The 14,949-nt window shown below is 45.9% G+C and overlaps 1 protein-coding gene across 1 annotated transcript in view; it reads left to right on the top strand.

Annotated features, from left to right (window-relative positions):
• The window catches only part of mpdz (multiple PDZ domain crumbs cell polarity complex component), a gene marked incomplete at both ends in the record, with an annotated part of 54,702 nt that extends 41,028 nt beyond the window's left edge, over positions 1-13,674 (top strand). The window contains 19 exons of the mRNA XM_080547295.1: positions 621-817; positions 1,233-1,324; positions 2,575-2,650; positions 3,051-3,131; positions 3,811-3,900; positions 4,274-4,348; positions 4,740-4,887; positions 5,390-5,535; positions 6,754-6,837; positions 7,887-8,080; positions 9,723-9,870; positions 10,176-10,262; positions 10,396-10,495; positions 10,611-10,660; positions 11,240-11,362; positions 11,936-12,040; positions 12,392-12,501; positions 12,960-13,083; positions 13,528-13,674. Coding sequence (XP_080403421.1) covers positions 621-817; positions 1,233-1,324; positions 2,575-2,650; positions 3,051-3,131; positions 3,811-3,900; positions 4,274-4,348; positions 4,740-4,887; positions 5,390-5,535; positions 6,754-6,837; positions 7,887-8,080; positions 9,723-9,870; positions 10,176-10,262; positions 10,396-10,495; positions 10,611-10,660; positions 11,240-11,362; positions 11,936-12,040; positions 12,392-12,501; positions 12,960-13,083; positions 13,528-13,674 — 2,177 coding nt within the window. The remainder of the gene's footprint in view (positions 1-620; positions 818-1,232; positions 1,325-2,574; positions 2,651-3,050; positions 3,132-3,810; positions 3,901-4,273; positions 4,349-4,739; positions 4,888-5,389; positions 5,536-6,753; positions 6,838-7,886; positions 8,081-9,722; positions 9,871-10,175; positions 10,263-10,395; positions 10,496-10,610; positions 10,661-11,239; positions 11,363-11,935; positions 12,041-12,391; positions 12,502-12,959; positions 13,084-13,527) is intronic.
• Positions 13,675-14,949: the final 1,275 nt, after the last annotated feature.

Raw genomic sequence — 14,949 nt, 5'->3', positions numbered from 1 at the left:
AATAAGCAGAACCTGGCCTTAGATCAGATATTTTTTCTATCTTTTCTCAGGTCACAATCTGAGAAAAAGTCAAAAAGTCAAAAGTCACTTTATTGTTCCATGACTGGGACATTTGTTTTGGGCTTACCTACCGGTACACCACACTGCAGCCAAAAAAGAACAACAGACAATTACAACAATGTTAAAACACAGACAGAAGGCAACCCTGATTCAGACAAGAGTAGAAGTAAAACGATAAGTAAAATCTATCCAACATTCATCTGGTGCTGTTTAAAAGTTTAACTGAAACCGGAATCAAATAATGTTTAAACCTGTTTAATCTAGAGCGGAAGACTCTAAACCTCCTCCCAGAGGGCAGTAGTTCAAACTCTGCATGTAGGACATGAGAGGGATTCGTGACAATTCTATTAGCTTGCCTTAGAGTAGCCCGTTCAAAAATAGACTGCAGGGATGAGTGGCCAGTAACAGTGCTTCCTAGCTGCCAATAGAGGGCCTCCACCTTGCATTTTTTGAGTGGCCTGATTTGTACATTCATACTGCAGATATCTCTGCTACCTATTCTACTTTATTTCTTACTATCTAACTCTATTATAATGACTGTGTTGACTTGTCGCCTCCAGAGAAAGTCATCCAGCGCTACGGTAGCCTCCCGGGGGTGGCACACATGATTGAGTTGGAGAAGGGCAAGACCGGCCTGGGTCTCAGTCTGGCTGGCAACCGCGACCGCTCCCGTATGAGTGTGTTTGTGGTTGGGATCGACCCCAGCGGGGCCGCCGGCAAGGACGGTCGCATCGTGGTCGGGGATGAACTGCTAGAGGTGAGGAGGTGGTTTGGGGTGAAAGGTCACCGACATCAACCAGGGTTCCCACGGGTCCTTGAAATCCTTGAAAGTTTGTGAATTTGAGAAAAAGAAATCAAGGTCTTAAAAGTTTTTGAAAATAGACATGGGTCATTGAAAGTGCTTGAATTCCCCTCTCTCTCTCTCTCTCAAAAAAAAAAGGTGTTTGAAAGGTGCTAGAATTTGATGTTTCAGAAGGTGTGGGAACCCTGATCAACACTGATGGTGTTGATAACCTGTTTCATTTCACTTTGCTGATCAGACTAAACATAGCTTGATCTGTTTTTCCTGTCTGACTTGATATGGATGTTGTGTTTTTGTATCACCGATATTATCTGGGGGTTGGGTTGAATGAAATGTCATGCGTCTAACCCATTTTCCTGTTCTCCATTAGATCAACGGGCAGATTCTTTACGGTCGGAGTCACCAGAACGCCTCCTCCATCATCAAAAGTGTCCCGTCGAAGGTCAAGATCATCTTTATCAGGTACACGGTCAAAATTCTTTAGAGATTATCCATCTACGCCAGTACTCCGCGACCCCCCCCCCCTCTAAAGAGCCATGTACCTCCAATATTTCACGCCTGATGCGTTGCTGTTAAAAGCCCAGTAGAGGGAGCTCTTCAGTTTCCAAAGATTATCATCATATCCAAACTGATACACGTTCAGACTCAGGGCACATCAGTCCAAAGTGGCTTCCTCCCTTGTGAGGGGATTTTTTAACATAATATGAATTGTAGAATGTAATATAGTGCCTATGTCTGTCCATTTCACACAGAATGTAACCGTAAGTTTCCATGAGAGCTTCACGGGAGTTTCCATGAGATTGAAAAGTTGTTGAAAGTCCATCTGTCCTGTTTGCGAACACTCTGCCCTGAGTTGAGGCTCCCTGGGTTCATGAACATTGATGGAATGCAGGCTCGTTATCACTGTTGTGTCTATGTTGACACTGTACAAGATGTATTCATGTGTGAGTGGGTCTCAGTCTTTCAGAGCTTTTTCCCATTGTGCGAGGCTTAAGGACACTGGGTCAACTCGAGTTGTCAAGACCATTCTTTTAATAAATAGGGTTAGGGTTAGGGTTTCGATTTAAAGTAAGTCGCTATCTTGAGTCTCATTGAAATCCACGACACCCCCAGTCATCTAATTTGCTATATCTAAACCAATGTGATTAAACTGAACAGGTGAAAGCAAATTCTCAAAACACTTCCTGTCATGTGTTTGGGAGATAAGGAGAGGGGACACATTAAGACAGTTGAGATGCACCAATCAGGCTGAAGCACATATAATCGTGTTATACATAATAGTGTTATAGTTAACTAGGTAGCAGTGGGGATTACTCACGCAATCAATCGCGTTGCAATGTTTTGGCTTGACTAGCGAGTTTGTGTTGTGATTCCCAACAACGTTGAAACGTAGTTCCGTGTTTCAAAAGAAAAGTCTGAACATTTTGATTGGTTTGCCGACATGCGGACCAAAATGATCAGACTGTCACAAATGTACTCGAATGTACCCACAGATTCCTTAAACTCTATTCTTTTGATGATTCATGTTTCGACTCAAAGACAGACATGATGCCTTTTGAGTCTGGACTCTGAACAGGAACACTAGTACTGACAGCCTGAATTATACTGTAGTTCACAGATACATGATTCATATGAGTTACGGCGTTCAGACAGAGACCAGGGTGTCCTGAAGCAGGGAGTAGTGATTTACTTGAGTTATGATTGTTGGACAGGAACACAGACGCTCTCAACCAGATGGCCGTGGGACCAGTATGGGAGCATGGAGACACACTGGAGACCCAGACAGAGGTAGACACGCACACACGCACACACACAACGCGCACACACACACACACACAACACACTCACACACACGCACACGCACACACACACTCACACTCACACTCACACTCACACACACACACACACACACTCACACTCACACTCACACTCACACTCACACTCACACTCACACACACACACACACACTCACACACACACTCACACTCACACTCACACTCACACACAGCTTGTCAATTGTTTTTGTCAGTCAGTTTTGATACTGTACTGTTTATCCTCTGTGTTGCATAAACACTCTTCTATTATTGAACATGTTCCTAGTTTGTAGCTGTACACAATGACCTGAAAGTGCTCTCTTATTGTACTCTCATTGCACTCGTTGCATAATCCATAATCCATTCTTTCCCAGCTGGAAACTTGTACTTCCATTCTACCCTCGGCGATTGATGTCGACATGTTCAAATATGTGCGGCACGTCACACTGCTGAAGGTGAGACACAAGTCACTCCACCGCACCGCTGAGCTACGAGTTACATAACTGCAGCACCCTCTAGCAAAAAGCTATGGGTCTGTTATTGATGAGAACTCACAACAAAGGCAAAGGAGATGAGAGGGAGGGGAAGGGAATGGGAGAGGGAGGAGAGGAGCATAGTTCGAAAGAGAGAGATAGATGGGGGGGGGTGATAAGGGAGAGTATGGGAGAGGAAAATGAGAGAGAACATGATAGGGTGCGAGAGATGGGGAGGGGGGTGGGGGGGGGCGGGGGGGGGTAGGAACACATTTAATGAAGTGCTGAGAAGCCAAAACACCTGGATGGGAGTGCCTGCCTCTCTGTCTATCCACATGTTTTATTATGTAATGGAGGATGACGGTATGAAGGCAACATCTGGTGGAGGTTCTGGATCCAGAGACATGAGACATGTTTGTCAGGTCTGTCACTTCCTCTCACTAGGAACAAAGTGCTGAGTTAGAGTCTGCCTGAGTAAAGGTGATTCTTGCTGACAAAAGGTCCTTGCTTCCAAACTTTTTTCGAATTAACGCATTCCCTGAACTATGACAAGTTCAACTAAAGTTCGGCGTGATTTTTTTTTCCCGCAGCAAATTACTTATTCAATTAGTGGTTGATGCTAGCGAAGGCTCGTGATGAATGTATTCATGTCTGCCATCAGGAGGAGGGTGGGATAGGCATCACCTTCTGCGAGGACAACCAGAACGGAGTTGTGATTGAGGGAATAACTGAACACGGGCCAGCAGGAAAAGTATGTACCCCGGTAACACCCCCGGTAAATTATATTGGATATCGCTAGCCTCGTAGCATAATCGCCTAAGTCATGCTTCACTTGTGGTCAGCCGAGCCATCTTTGTATGTAGAGTCAAAAATGCCTATACCAAAGAGATGACTTGTATTGGGCAGATAGTGATTTTGGAATGTAACAAGCATTCTGATAGGCTGATGGCATAGGCACATAATGCACAGTGAATCAGCGGTGTTAGGAAAATACAGTTAGGCAGATATCTCAATTTTGCCAAATTATGACTTAGGCGATTATGCTATGAGGCTAATTGTATGATACTCAGTGTTGATTGCATGGTGACAGCAGTGAACGTGTTCTCCTCTGCGTTATTCTGCAGGACGGCAGCATAAAGGCTGGGGACAAACTCCTGGCGGTGGACGATGAGCCAGTGTTGGGCTACCCTGTAGAGAAGGTACCATCTGTCTTCTTACTGGGTTATCCTGGGGTTGCACTCTCATGTACAGTAACCATCAGAGCATGTTCTACCACTCTCTAGAAGAGGAAGCACCTTGTACATTACATGTAAAGTCTAGTGTAGTGTAATGTGATAGTAAAAAACACAAAATAAATCACACAAATGAACACAGTTTGAGCAGTCAAAGGCCTTTTTGAATAGAAAGTGTTTAGGTCTGTCTTAAAAGAGTCCAGGCTCTGTACTGCCCTTAGCTGGCTAGGAAGGCTGTTCCACAGGCGCGGCGCAGCCGAGCAGAATGGTATTGGGGACCTGGAGGAGCAAACTGTTTGAGACTTGGCCTAATTGTATATGAACAAAAGGAAATGAATAATATTGGGTTCCATCTCAGGTCCACTCTCTGCTGCGGAGGGCTCAAGGCTCGGTGAAGCTGACCGTCTGTACAGACGAATCGGCTACGGAGGGAGTCGTCACCGGCCTACCGACCATCTCTGTCTCCATGGCCACCCTGGGCCAGGCAGAGTCAGAGCCAATCAGGAGTAAGTTGGCAGCCTGTGTCATCTCTTTGATCCAGCCAGACAAGAGTTTTCCAGCATGTGTTTGATCACAATTATATGGTTAGAGTGCAAGTAGAATGCTATTTGTATTATTTTTTTACCAAGTTTTGTTACAGTAACGTCTCTTTGACCGTACTTTAAAGTAGCTTATTCATTCACAGGAGAAAAACTGAATTAGATATCAGATACAGATACAGATACAGAATACTTTATTTATCCCCGAAGGGCATAAATAAGGGCAATTCAGTTTCCACAGTTCATGGCCATAAATAATGCACGATCATCACACAACAAAAACATTAATCACTGGAGCTCAGCACCCAGTGCAGGTCCTACAGTTCAAGTTTAAGAACAGTTCAAGAAATACATAAACAAGTGCATAAATCTGAAGCTCGGTGACCTCCACAGTGCCCTGGTAGATTCTAGTGTGAAGGAGTTCTAGTTCCTAGTTTTGATCCTTTCATAACAACTTGTGATCTCATAGGCTCAAGTCGCCCATCCACTCCTGCTACGCTGGCCTCCGACCCAGTGACCTGTCCCATCATCCCCGGCTGTGAGACCACCATCGACATCTCCAAGGGCCGCACCGGCCTGGGGCTCAGCATCGTGGGGGGCTGTGATACTCTACTGGTAGGGACAACGCTACTCCTTCTGCCATTTCACTACATCAAAGAAAGAAAGAAAGATAGACAGACAGACAGACAGACGGACAGACGGATAGATAGATAGATAGTTTATTAGCCACACAACCAAAAGCCGGTGGAATTTGTTTTCAGTACAGCATATTATTCTGTGCAGCACACAAATGACTAAAACAAAGAGTGCATAATAGACAACCTCAAACAGAAAATAGACAACAACAGAAACACTGGTCCATTGAACACAGTGCTCTGTTTTCAGCCAGAGTCAAACAGACAGGTCCAAGCGCAGGCATATTGAACATTATTCGAATGAAGTGTCCTTGTCTCATCTTCAGTTATCAAATACGTTTTCTCGGAAGGTTTGCGAAAGGATGGATAGCACACACAGTAATGCCAAACCAATATTTTCTTAGAACCCATACTCTTGTATACTTGTTTAAATGCCAGAGCATAGTTGATAAGTCAGTCATATTCTTTCTAATGCTGCATAAGAAAACCACTGATGTGTAGACCCAATTGGCACTGTTTACATACTATGTGTGTGTGTGTGTGTGTGTGTGTGTGTGTGTGTGTGTGTGTGTGACAGTACTACCCCAGTTCAGAAATAGTTGTGGAGGCAATGGAATGTAGGAAATGATGTTGTCGGCCCCCCTCTTCCCCTCCTCCTCTCCTCACCCCTCCATTCTGTCTGCTCACTGGGGCCTGAGGAATAGCTCTTTGTCTGGCCCAGCCACAGCAGACAATATCCAGGCCTGGAATGTGACCCTTGACATGAGAATTAAACACACACTCACACATACACACACACACACACGCACACGCACACACACACACAAACACACACACACACACACATGGACACAGGCACGCATGCACACACACACGCACCCACACACGCACACACACACGCACGCACACACGCACAACAAACACAGCGCCTGTCAACCTGTTCAACTCTGTCCTTATCTCTCCCTCTCCTTTACCTGGTGTAATTATCTCTCCCTGGGGACGACTTCTCTCTTCATAGTTATCCTGCCTTTCATCCATTTTCTCTGTCGGCTGTGTCTCTTTTTGTTTTGTTTTCGCTTCTTCTCTACTGGTTGTCACACACACCTCTTTCACCACCACGGTGTCAACCCCTCCCCTCCCCTCCCCACTCTCTCTCCTAAATCGTTTAAATCATTTTCGGTCTTTCCTTTTCCTCAAGGGGGCCATTATTATCCACGAGGTCTACGAGGAGGGAGCCGCCTCCAAGGATGGGAGGCTCTGGGCGGGTGACCAGGTCCTCGAGGTATATCCCGCCATCACAACCGGACTCATAAACCTCCCTTGCATGCTGTGCTCATAAAATACATAAACAACAATCTAACATCAGATTGAATCGTAACTTACCGATATCGGGTTTTTTATGTGAACCATGAATTGATGGTTAAACAGGGAGAGCTTTCTAACACAGTCAAAGGCCACGTATACACACCGCTTACACCGTCACGGCAGGACATCTCACGTGATGTCTAGAATGACGTCTCGAGTGGCCGGCTTAATTCTCCGTCGACCCCCCTTTGAACCCCGTGCTTTTTATGGAGGCAGGGTAGGGGCGGGTACTGAGACAGTTAGTCATGGTAGCGTGTTCAATGGACCCGGTAGCGCCTCACTAACTACACACACTACACACACACACACACACACCCTTATGACTTATGACTTAATTGCCCCCCTGTAATTCACTTTTGGCCCCTATCCAAGCCAGAGTGTGTAAGGAGAGGGTCAGGAGAGAAGTGAGAGAGCGGCCACCCATTCTGTGACCCAAGCAGAACCAATATCATTAACTCTACTGTGGGAAAGGCCATGCGTGGCTATGCTAGCACTAATGGGGTATTTCCCCTTTGATACGCACCACAGTTTGGAGCCAGCAAGGAGCCAGGTTTCAGCAGCCATGGTCAAGTACATTTTTGCTTTACGAGTAGTAAGAATTGGGCGGCTGTGGCGCAGGAGGAGGTAGAGCTGCCGTCTAATGTTCGCACGGTTGGCAGATCGGCGGTTCGAGCCCCAGCTGGCCACATGTCGAAGTGTCCTCGGGCAAGACACTGAACCCCAAATTGCTCCAGAGTGAGCGGGCCGGCGCCTCGCGTGGTAGCTTGCCCCCATTGGTGTGTGAATGGGTGAATGAGAGGCCGTTGTAAAGCGCTTTGGAATAAGGCGCTATATAAGTCAGTCCATATACCATTTATTTACCAAGAATTTAGAACATGCAATCCCTCCCTTTGTGACTCTTCTCCGTCTCCCTCTCTCTCCCTCCCTCCCTCTCTCTCTCCCTCTCTCCCTCCCTCCTGTCCTCAGGTGAACGGTATCGACCTGCGCGTGGCCACTCACGACGAGGCCATCAACGTGCTGCGCCAGACCCCCCAGCGCGTGCGTCTGGCCGTGTACAGGGACGAGGCCCAGTACAAGGAGGAGGATCTGTGGGACGCCTTCACCGTCGAGCTGAACAAGAAGCCTGGCCAAGGCCTGGGGCTCAGCATCGTAGGGAGAAGGTACTTCATCCCAGTGGTGTAGTCTACGCAGGACTACGTCGTATACCCACTAGGAAAGGCCAAGGATTTCCGTATACCCACTTAAAGATGTGCGAGGATACGTAACAGCGTTTTGTGACTTGAGTGTGAACTTTCACACTTTCATTCAAAAAATTCACCCCGTCTGTGTTACGAAGCACTGACTTTTGGACCATTGGGGCTGACTATAGCGTCATATACCATCATGGGGGGGAAATGCGACATGAAATATGACCAAATGCAGCACTATCGTGCACAGATCAGCCTTATAACATGTCATATTAGATATTAGCCATAATGTTAGACAGGGAGCGCAGATTTATTTTTAATGCCGTTTCCGAAATGAACGATATGAGTCTGGGAGGGAAAAATCACAGGATACCCACTAGAAAAAACTAGACTACATCACTGCTTCATCCTACAGTATAGAGATGCTGACGACTAGAACTAGCAGCATTACCTGGTGGAGGGAGGGTTTCATAGTCATTCGGAGGCCGAAGGGGACGAACAGGAGGTGCGTTAGGCGTTGTTATATCAGAGGACATGTAGGAGTTGTAGTTGTTAGAGATGGAGGAGTGCTTAAAGGTCCAAGTCGTTGTGGTAAACAAAATGCACTCAGACACCAAACACCTACTAGTGACACATACACAAAGACACACACACACACACACACACATGTTCAGTCATAGGTAAGCTTATCTTGTCCTATAGTCCTCCTATCTCGTCCCACTAGATAAGGCCCTGTTTGTCCTGTTGCTCCTCAGGGCCTTTTCACCACCGGTGTCAGAGAGAAGTGTCACATGACCTCTGGCCGAGAGCTCAGGAACGGGTTTAGCTACGAAGGCACTGGCAGCTAATAGTGGCACTTTCCCTTCTTTTTTCTCTATCCATCTCTCTCTCTCTCTCTCTTTCTCTTTCAAAACAAAAATGTGGAGGTTAGCAGTTAGTGGTAAGCAGTTCTAACGCCAAGTGTCTTTGGCGAACGGAAGCAAAGCTTAACCACACACATTTTTAGAGTTACCTTAAGGTTGAGACTGACACTTCAGTTGTGCAGAAGCTTTAAACAACGGTCCCATCGTTATGTTAGGAATGCAAAAAATGAACAGGGACAAAAGTGACAATCCAGTTATGAGTTATGCTCCTGATTGTGGCACCACTTCCTGTATCGCTCTTTTGATTTGATAATAATAATAATAATAATAATACATTAGACTTATTTAGCGCTTTTCTAGACACTCAAAGACGCTTTACAAACTGAAAAGATCGAGTAGTAATAATAAAAAGAAGCAAAAAATAAATAAAAGAAAGTATAGGGGCCTAATACATTTTTAGATTACTAAATCTAAATCTAAGTGTCTTTGTAGGACAATCTACTCTGTATACTGCAATTAGGCTACACCTAGATTCCGGGTGGAGAAGCGGCGAACAAGCAACGCCAGCGTCCTCTCTCAACCGGCATTTTTTTTAAAGCTCAAATGTGTATCAAGGCTTTATGAAAGTCCTTGGTTATGATTTTCAGATAACTAAATCTAATCACTAAATCTAAGTATCTTTGTAGGACAATCTGTATACTGCAATTACACCTCATATCTCATATCTCATATGATCTCCTAATCCTTCACAGAAACGACACGGGGGTGTTTGTCTCAGACATCGTGAAGGGGGGCGTGGTGGAGGCAGACGGGAGGCTGATGCAGGGGGACCAGATCCTGTCTGTGAACGGGGAAGACGTGAGATCAGCAACCCAGGAGTCTGTGGCCGCTCTGCTGAAGGTAACATCTCCTGAGGAATCACGTTCAAGGTTGCTTAGGCAGAACAGTGTTGGTTTTGAATGTCTCAAATGCTTAAAAAAGCTGCAAAATTGTTGATGTAGTAGACGCACGGATAGATACTTTAATCAATGTACCAATCTGGGGAATTCATTAGAGACAGTGTGTGTATGCAGACTGATCTGTTTAGATGCTTTCAAACATAATAGCGTCAACGGCATGATTAGCATCTGTGTTAGGTGATAGGGAGTGGTTTGTTTAGCTTCATGTTTTGGTAGGGTAACGCCTTTGTCTGTTTATGTTTGTAGTGCTGTGTTGGCCCTATACATATGGAGGTGGGCAGGTTTAAAGCCGGGCCGTTCCATTCTGAGAGGAGGTTCTCTCAAAGTAGTCAGGTGGGCAGACGTTCCTTTTCTTCCCCTATCTGCGGTTTATGTTTAGTGTTTATACTCAACAATCCAGTGAAACGAGAGGGTAAATAATGGATATGAATGACTGAGGTATGTTTGTTGTTGTTTTCGGTGGAAGATGAGTGAAACAGGCAGCTACAAGGTGACCCCTCACTCTCTGTCAGCATCTGGAAGCCTACAAGGTGACCTCGACAACAACGCACACAGAAGTCAGGAGTGTAAGTCTCACTGTGAAATGCGGTGATGTCGAAACCCTAAACGATACCGATCATGTCATTTTTGTTCGTCTTGTTTCATTCGGGGTGACAATTGTTGTTCACCGTGTTTCCACAGCGCTGGACCGCCTGGACCGCCAAGACATCAGAACTGTCGAATTTACAAAGGTCAGTTGTATATAATGTAGGCTACAATCCGAAAATGTCTATCTCAATATTATACAACAGATAGATCCGGTCCATTGTCTCTATTGGTCAGTTTGCGTTCCAGCCGTGCCGATATCCATGACATACGCACGGCTAAATGGAATGTTGACACATCTTTTCATATTACTCCGCGTTTGTAAATATTACCGTTATCGAAGTTACAGTCTTACCGTTGCTTAGCAACCGATAAACAACTGTTCAGTGGACGAATACATTTACAATGAAACATAGTTAAAATGAAAATACATTAATTAAAAGTTTGTCTTTCTTTTGTGAAATATTGATAGATAAATGTGGTAACCGTTGTATGAAAGCGTTACGGAACTCGAAGCCGTGGTACTATATATCGTGGATATCGGCACAGCTAACGGGTGTAACTCCGCTTCGCGTCGTGCCTAACCACCCCCGCTAGCTGTGCCGATATCCACGATATACCACGGCTTCTCGTTCCATAACGCTTAATTATATGATTCATCTTCATGGTGTTAATTGTAATGACTACATGTGTGATTGGTGTGTTTGGTTGTTTCCCTCTCTCAGGGTCCCACAGACTCTCTAGGTATCAGTATAGCAGGAGGAGTGGGAAGCCCCCTGGGAGACGTGCCTATCTTCATCGCTATGATGAACCCCACCGGCCTGGCTGCCCAGACACAGAAACTAAAGGTAGCTACAGATACAGATCCTTGTTCAAGAGGACATGGAAGGTTTTCTTAAATGTGTTACGGTCTTAAAGATACTCAGGTCAAGTCAAACCGCTGACAAACATGTGAAGGGGGCAGCACTCTTGGACTGGATATGAAAGTTAAGATTGTGGCTTCAATTCGGCTTCAAGTCCTAATGGGGGTCAAGAGTCTTAAAGATGGAAGATGGTTGCCTATGGCCCCTCTGTGTAAGGACAGACAGGACAACCATTGTCACTCTGGGAGAGACAGACTCACAGGAGACAATAGCTGTCGCAGCCATCTGTGACAATAAATCTCACTCTATTGCACGGAGCATATACTGCCAACAGAATAGAGGGTCTGTCTGGACAACTTGAATAGTATCATTATGTCGGTAACTCTTAAAAAGAGGGAATGGCTTTTTGCTAAATGGTTCTCATGCATTGAATATGGGTTCTATGAATAGCCGTTTTGCACTCGGCTCTCAAGTATACGTTCGGTCGTACTAACGTATTGAACGAGGTGTCGTAAACATGTGTTATCTCTGACTTGATCAACCTTTGACCCCCTCCAGATCGGTGACAGGATTGTGAGTATCTGCGGGACACCTGCGGAGGGCATGAGCCACACACAGGCTGTGACCCTGCTGAAGAACGCCACCGGCACCATCGAGCTGCAGGTCAGTCGCGCGCACACACACACGCGCGCGCACACACACACGCACACGCACACGCACACGCACACGCACACGCACACGCACACAGACACACACACAGACACACGCACGCACGCATGCACACACACACACACACACACACACACACTGACACCACACACATACACGCACATACACACACAGTCATTTTGCACCTTCCTTCTCTTTAGATAAGAACGTATGTAACAATATTTAACATTGTCTGCGCCTGGCAGAACAGGCTGTGTTAAACAAGGGCGCAGCTCTGCTCAGCTGTCACTCAGTGTTTGGTTGTTTTTAATGTTGTTGTTCCCTCTGCGTGCGGTGTTTGTGCAGGTGGTAGCGGGGGGTGACTCCACTGTGACAGGCCCGTCTCAGGAGCAGACAGCTGCTGGTCTGTCTGTCTCAGGCCTGACTGCTAGCAGCATCTTCCACGACGACCTAGGGTGTGTATGCACATGTACAGACACAAACAGTATGCAAGAATGCACACAGACACACACACACACGCTCAGACACAAGCGCGCACGCACACGCACGCACACACACAAGCGAGCACATATACATACACACACACTACACATACACACACACACAAGTGTGCGTGCACACACACACACACACACACACACACACACACACACAAGCGCATGCAAACGCACGCACACACACACGCACACACACACCCACACACACACACACACACACACACCCTTATGACTTAATTGCCCCCCTGTAATTCACTTTTGGCCCCTATCCAAGCCAGAGTGTTCAACGAAAGGGTCGGGAGTCTCCTGACCCAAGCAGAACCAACATCATTAGCAGGCCCTTCACTCCTGCCTGTTAGATGATTGTATCCTGTGTGTTACCTAGCTGACGGCAGTCCTTCCCCCTGTGTTCACAGCCCTCCTCAGTATAAGACCATCATCCTGGACAGAGGCCCAGACGGCCTGGGGTTCAGCATTGTCGGGGGGTTCGGCAGCCCTCACGGAGACCTGCCAATATATGTGAAGACCGTCTTCGGAAAGGTAATCATCAATGGAAAGGAAGGGAAAGGAAGATGAATGGATGTTGGGACAAACGGATCTTCACACCTAAACCAGTTGTCAGTGTTTTATGACATGCTATTCTTTTCGGACAATGACATTGTTCTCTGAAACTTGGATTCGAAATGTAGACGTTTTTTTCTAGCCTGAGACTGAGAAAGTGTGGGTGTGTGTGTGTGTGTGTCTGTATATGTGTCTGTGTCTGTGTGTGTGTGTGTGTGTGTGTGTGTCTGTGTGTGTGTGTGTCTGTGTGTCTGTGTGTCTGTGTGTCTGTGTCTGTGTGTGTGTCTGTGTCTGTCTGTCTGTGTGTGTGTGTGTGTGTGTGTGTGTGTGTGTGTGTCTGTCTCGGTCTCTCTCTCTGTCTCTGTCTCTGTCTCTGTGTGTGTGTGTGTGTGTGTGTGTGTGTGTGTGTCTATCTCTCTCCAGGGGGCAGCGTCAGAGGACGGGCGTCTGAAGCGGGGGGATCAGATCATGGCAGTCAACGGGCAGACCCTGGAGGGCGTCACTCATGAGGAGGCGGTGGGCATCCTGAAGAGGACCAAAGGGACCGTCACCCTCACTGTGCTCTCATAACACACACACACACACACACACACACAGAAACACACGCACACGCACACACAGACACAGACACACACACACAGACAGACACACACACAGACAGACACACACAGACACACACACACACACACACACACAGCGCCATACTGAACATCCATAGTCACACACAGAGGCAGGCTAGACAAACCACCACACTTTAATATCTTCAATTTCTCAGAGATACTATATCTGGCGTCTCCTAATAGGCCTGTATGCACACTGAAATGTGAACATAATACACACTGACACAAATATATACTTTTATTCGTTCTAGCAATAAAGTGAACACTGTGATACACATATTTGTATAATCCACATGAACCCACTACAGGTAGACTGACGTATTCACTGGACACTGTGGCTCAGATCTTTTATACTGTAGATGCCCAGATGTATGGGCTGTATTATCATTACCATGAAGAGTTAGGGTCAAGAGCACTCTTAGAGTGTATCAGAGACTTGTTTTCTATAGAGGAAAGGCCATTCTTTATGGCCAATGCTACTGTAACTGCTGTTGATCAACTTCGATAGTGAAGTCACTGTTGGGCTAGCTGATGTAGCCATGAGACAATGGACAATTTAAGTCTAGAAGTATGTCTAGATCATGTTTAAATATTATACCATGATACAAAACACGTTTTCTGAAGAAATGTTTTCTCTAAAATATTTGGCATCTTGGTCAAAAGTGATATAGACCAAGACTTGTGTGTGTGCGCACACACTCAGGGATAGAGGGGGGAGAGAGTGTGTGAATGAAATGCTTACTGAAATATAGTGCTGCTACTGCAGATGATGTGAGGTGTTATTATCCCAGTATTTTGATTCTGAAGTATTAACTTTTTCTCCTGTCATCTTTCATGATTGGGTTCAGGGGGTTTTCCTGACTAACTGACCTGACCCAGAGTCTGTAACAAGGACCCAGTGTTTCCTGGCTTGGTCAAGTGGTCAAGGAAAAAAGCCTGGATATATATACAGTACTGTGTGTTCTTATTCAATAAGGCATCATCCATGCTGTTATTACTGTACATGTGTACTTAGTCCATACAACACAGTATGGACCTATCGCTAAGCCACGGCCCCTTTGAAAACTCGGACAAACAAACAACGCTTCACTGACAGTGACTGACTGACCGACCGAGACTGAATGACATTCAATGACTTACAATGGCGGGAGTTGGCACATTTCTGATTTCTGATTTACCACAGCACGTAATAGACATGTTTTTTTTAAAGATGACATGAATATTT

The sequence above is a fragment of the Nansenia antarctica genome (genome assembly GCF_963989245.1).
Source record: "Nansenia antarctica genome assembly, chromosome: 17".
Taxonomy (NCBI): Eukaryota; Metazoa; Chordata; class Actinopteri; order Argentiniformes; family Microstomatidae; genus Nansenia; species Nansenia antarctica.
This window is presented reverse-complemented; position numbering and strand designations above follow the sequence as displayed.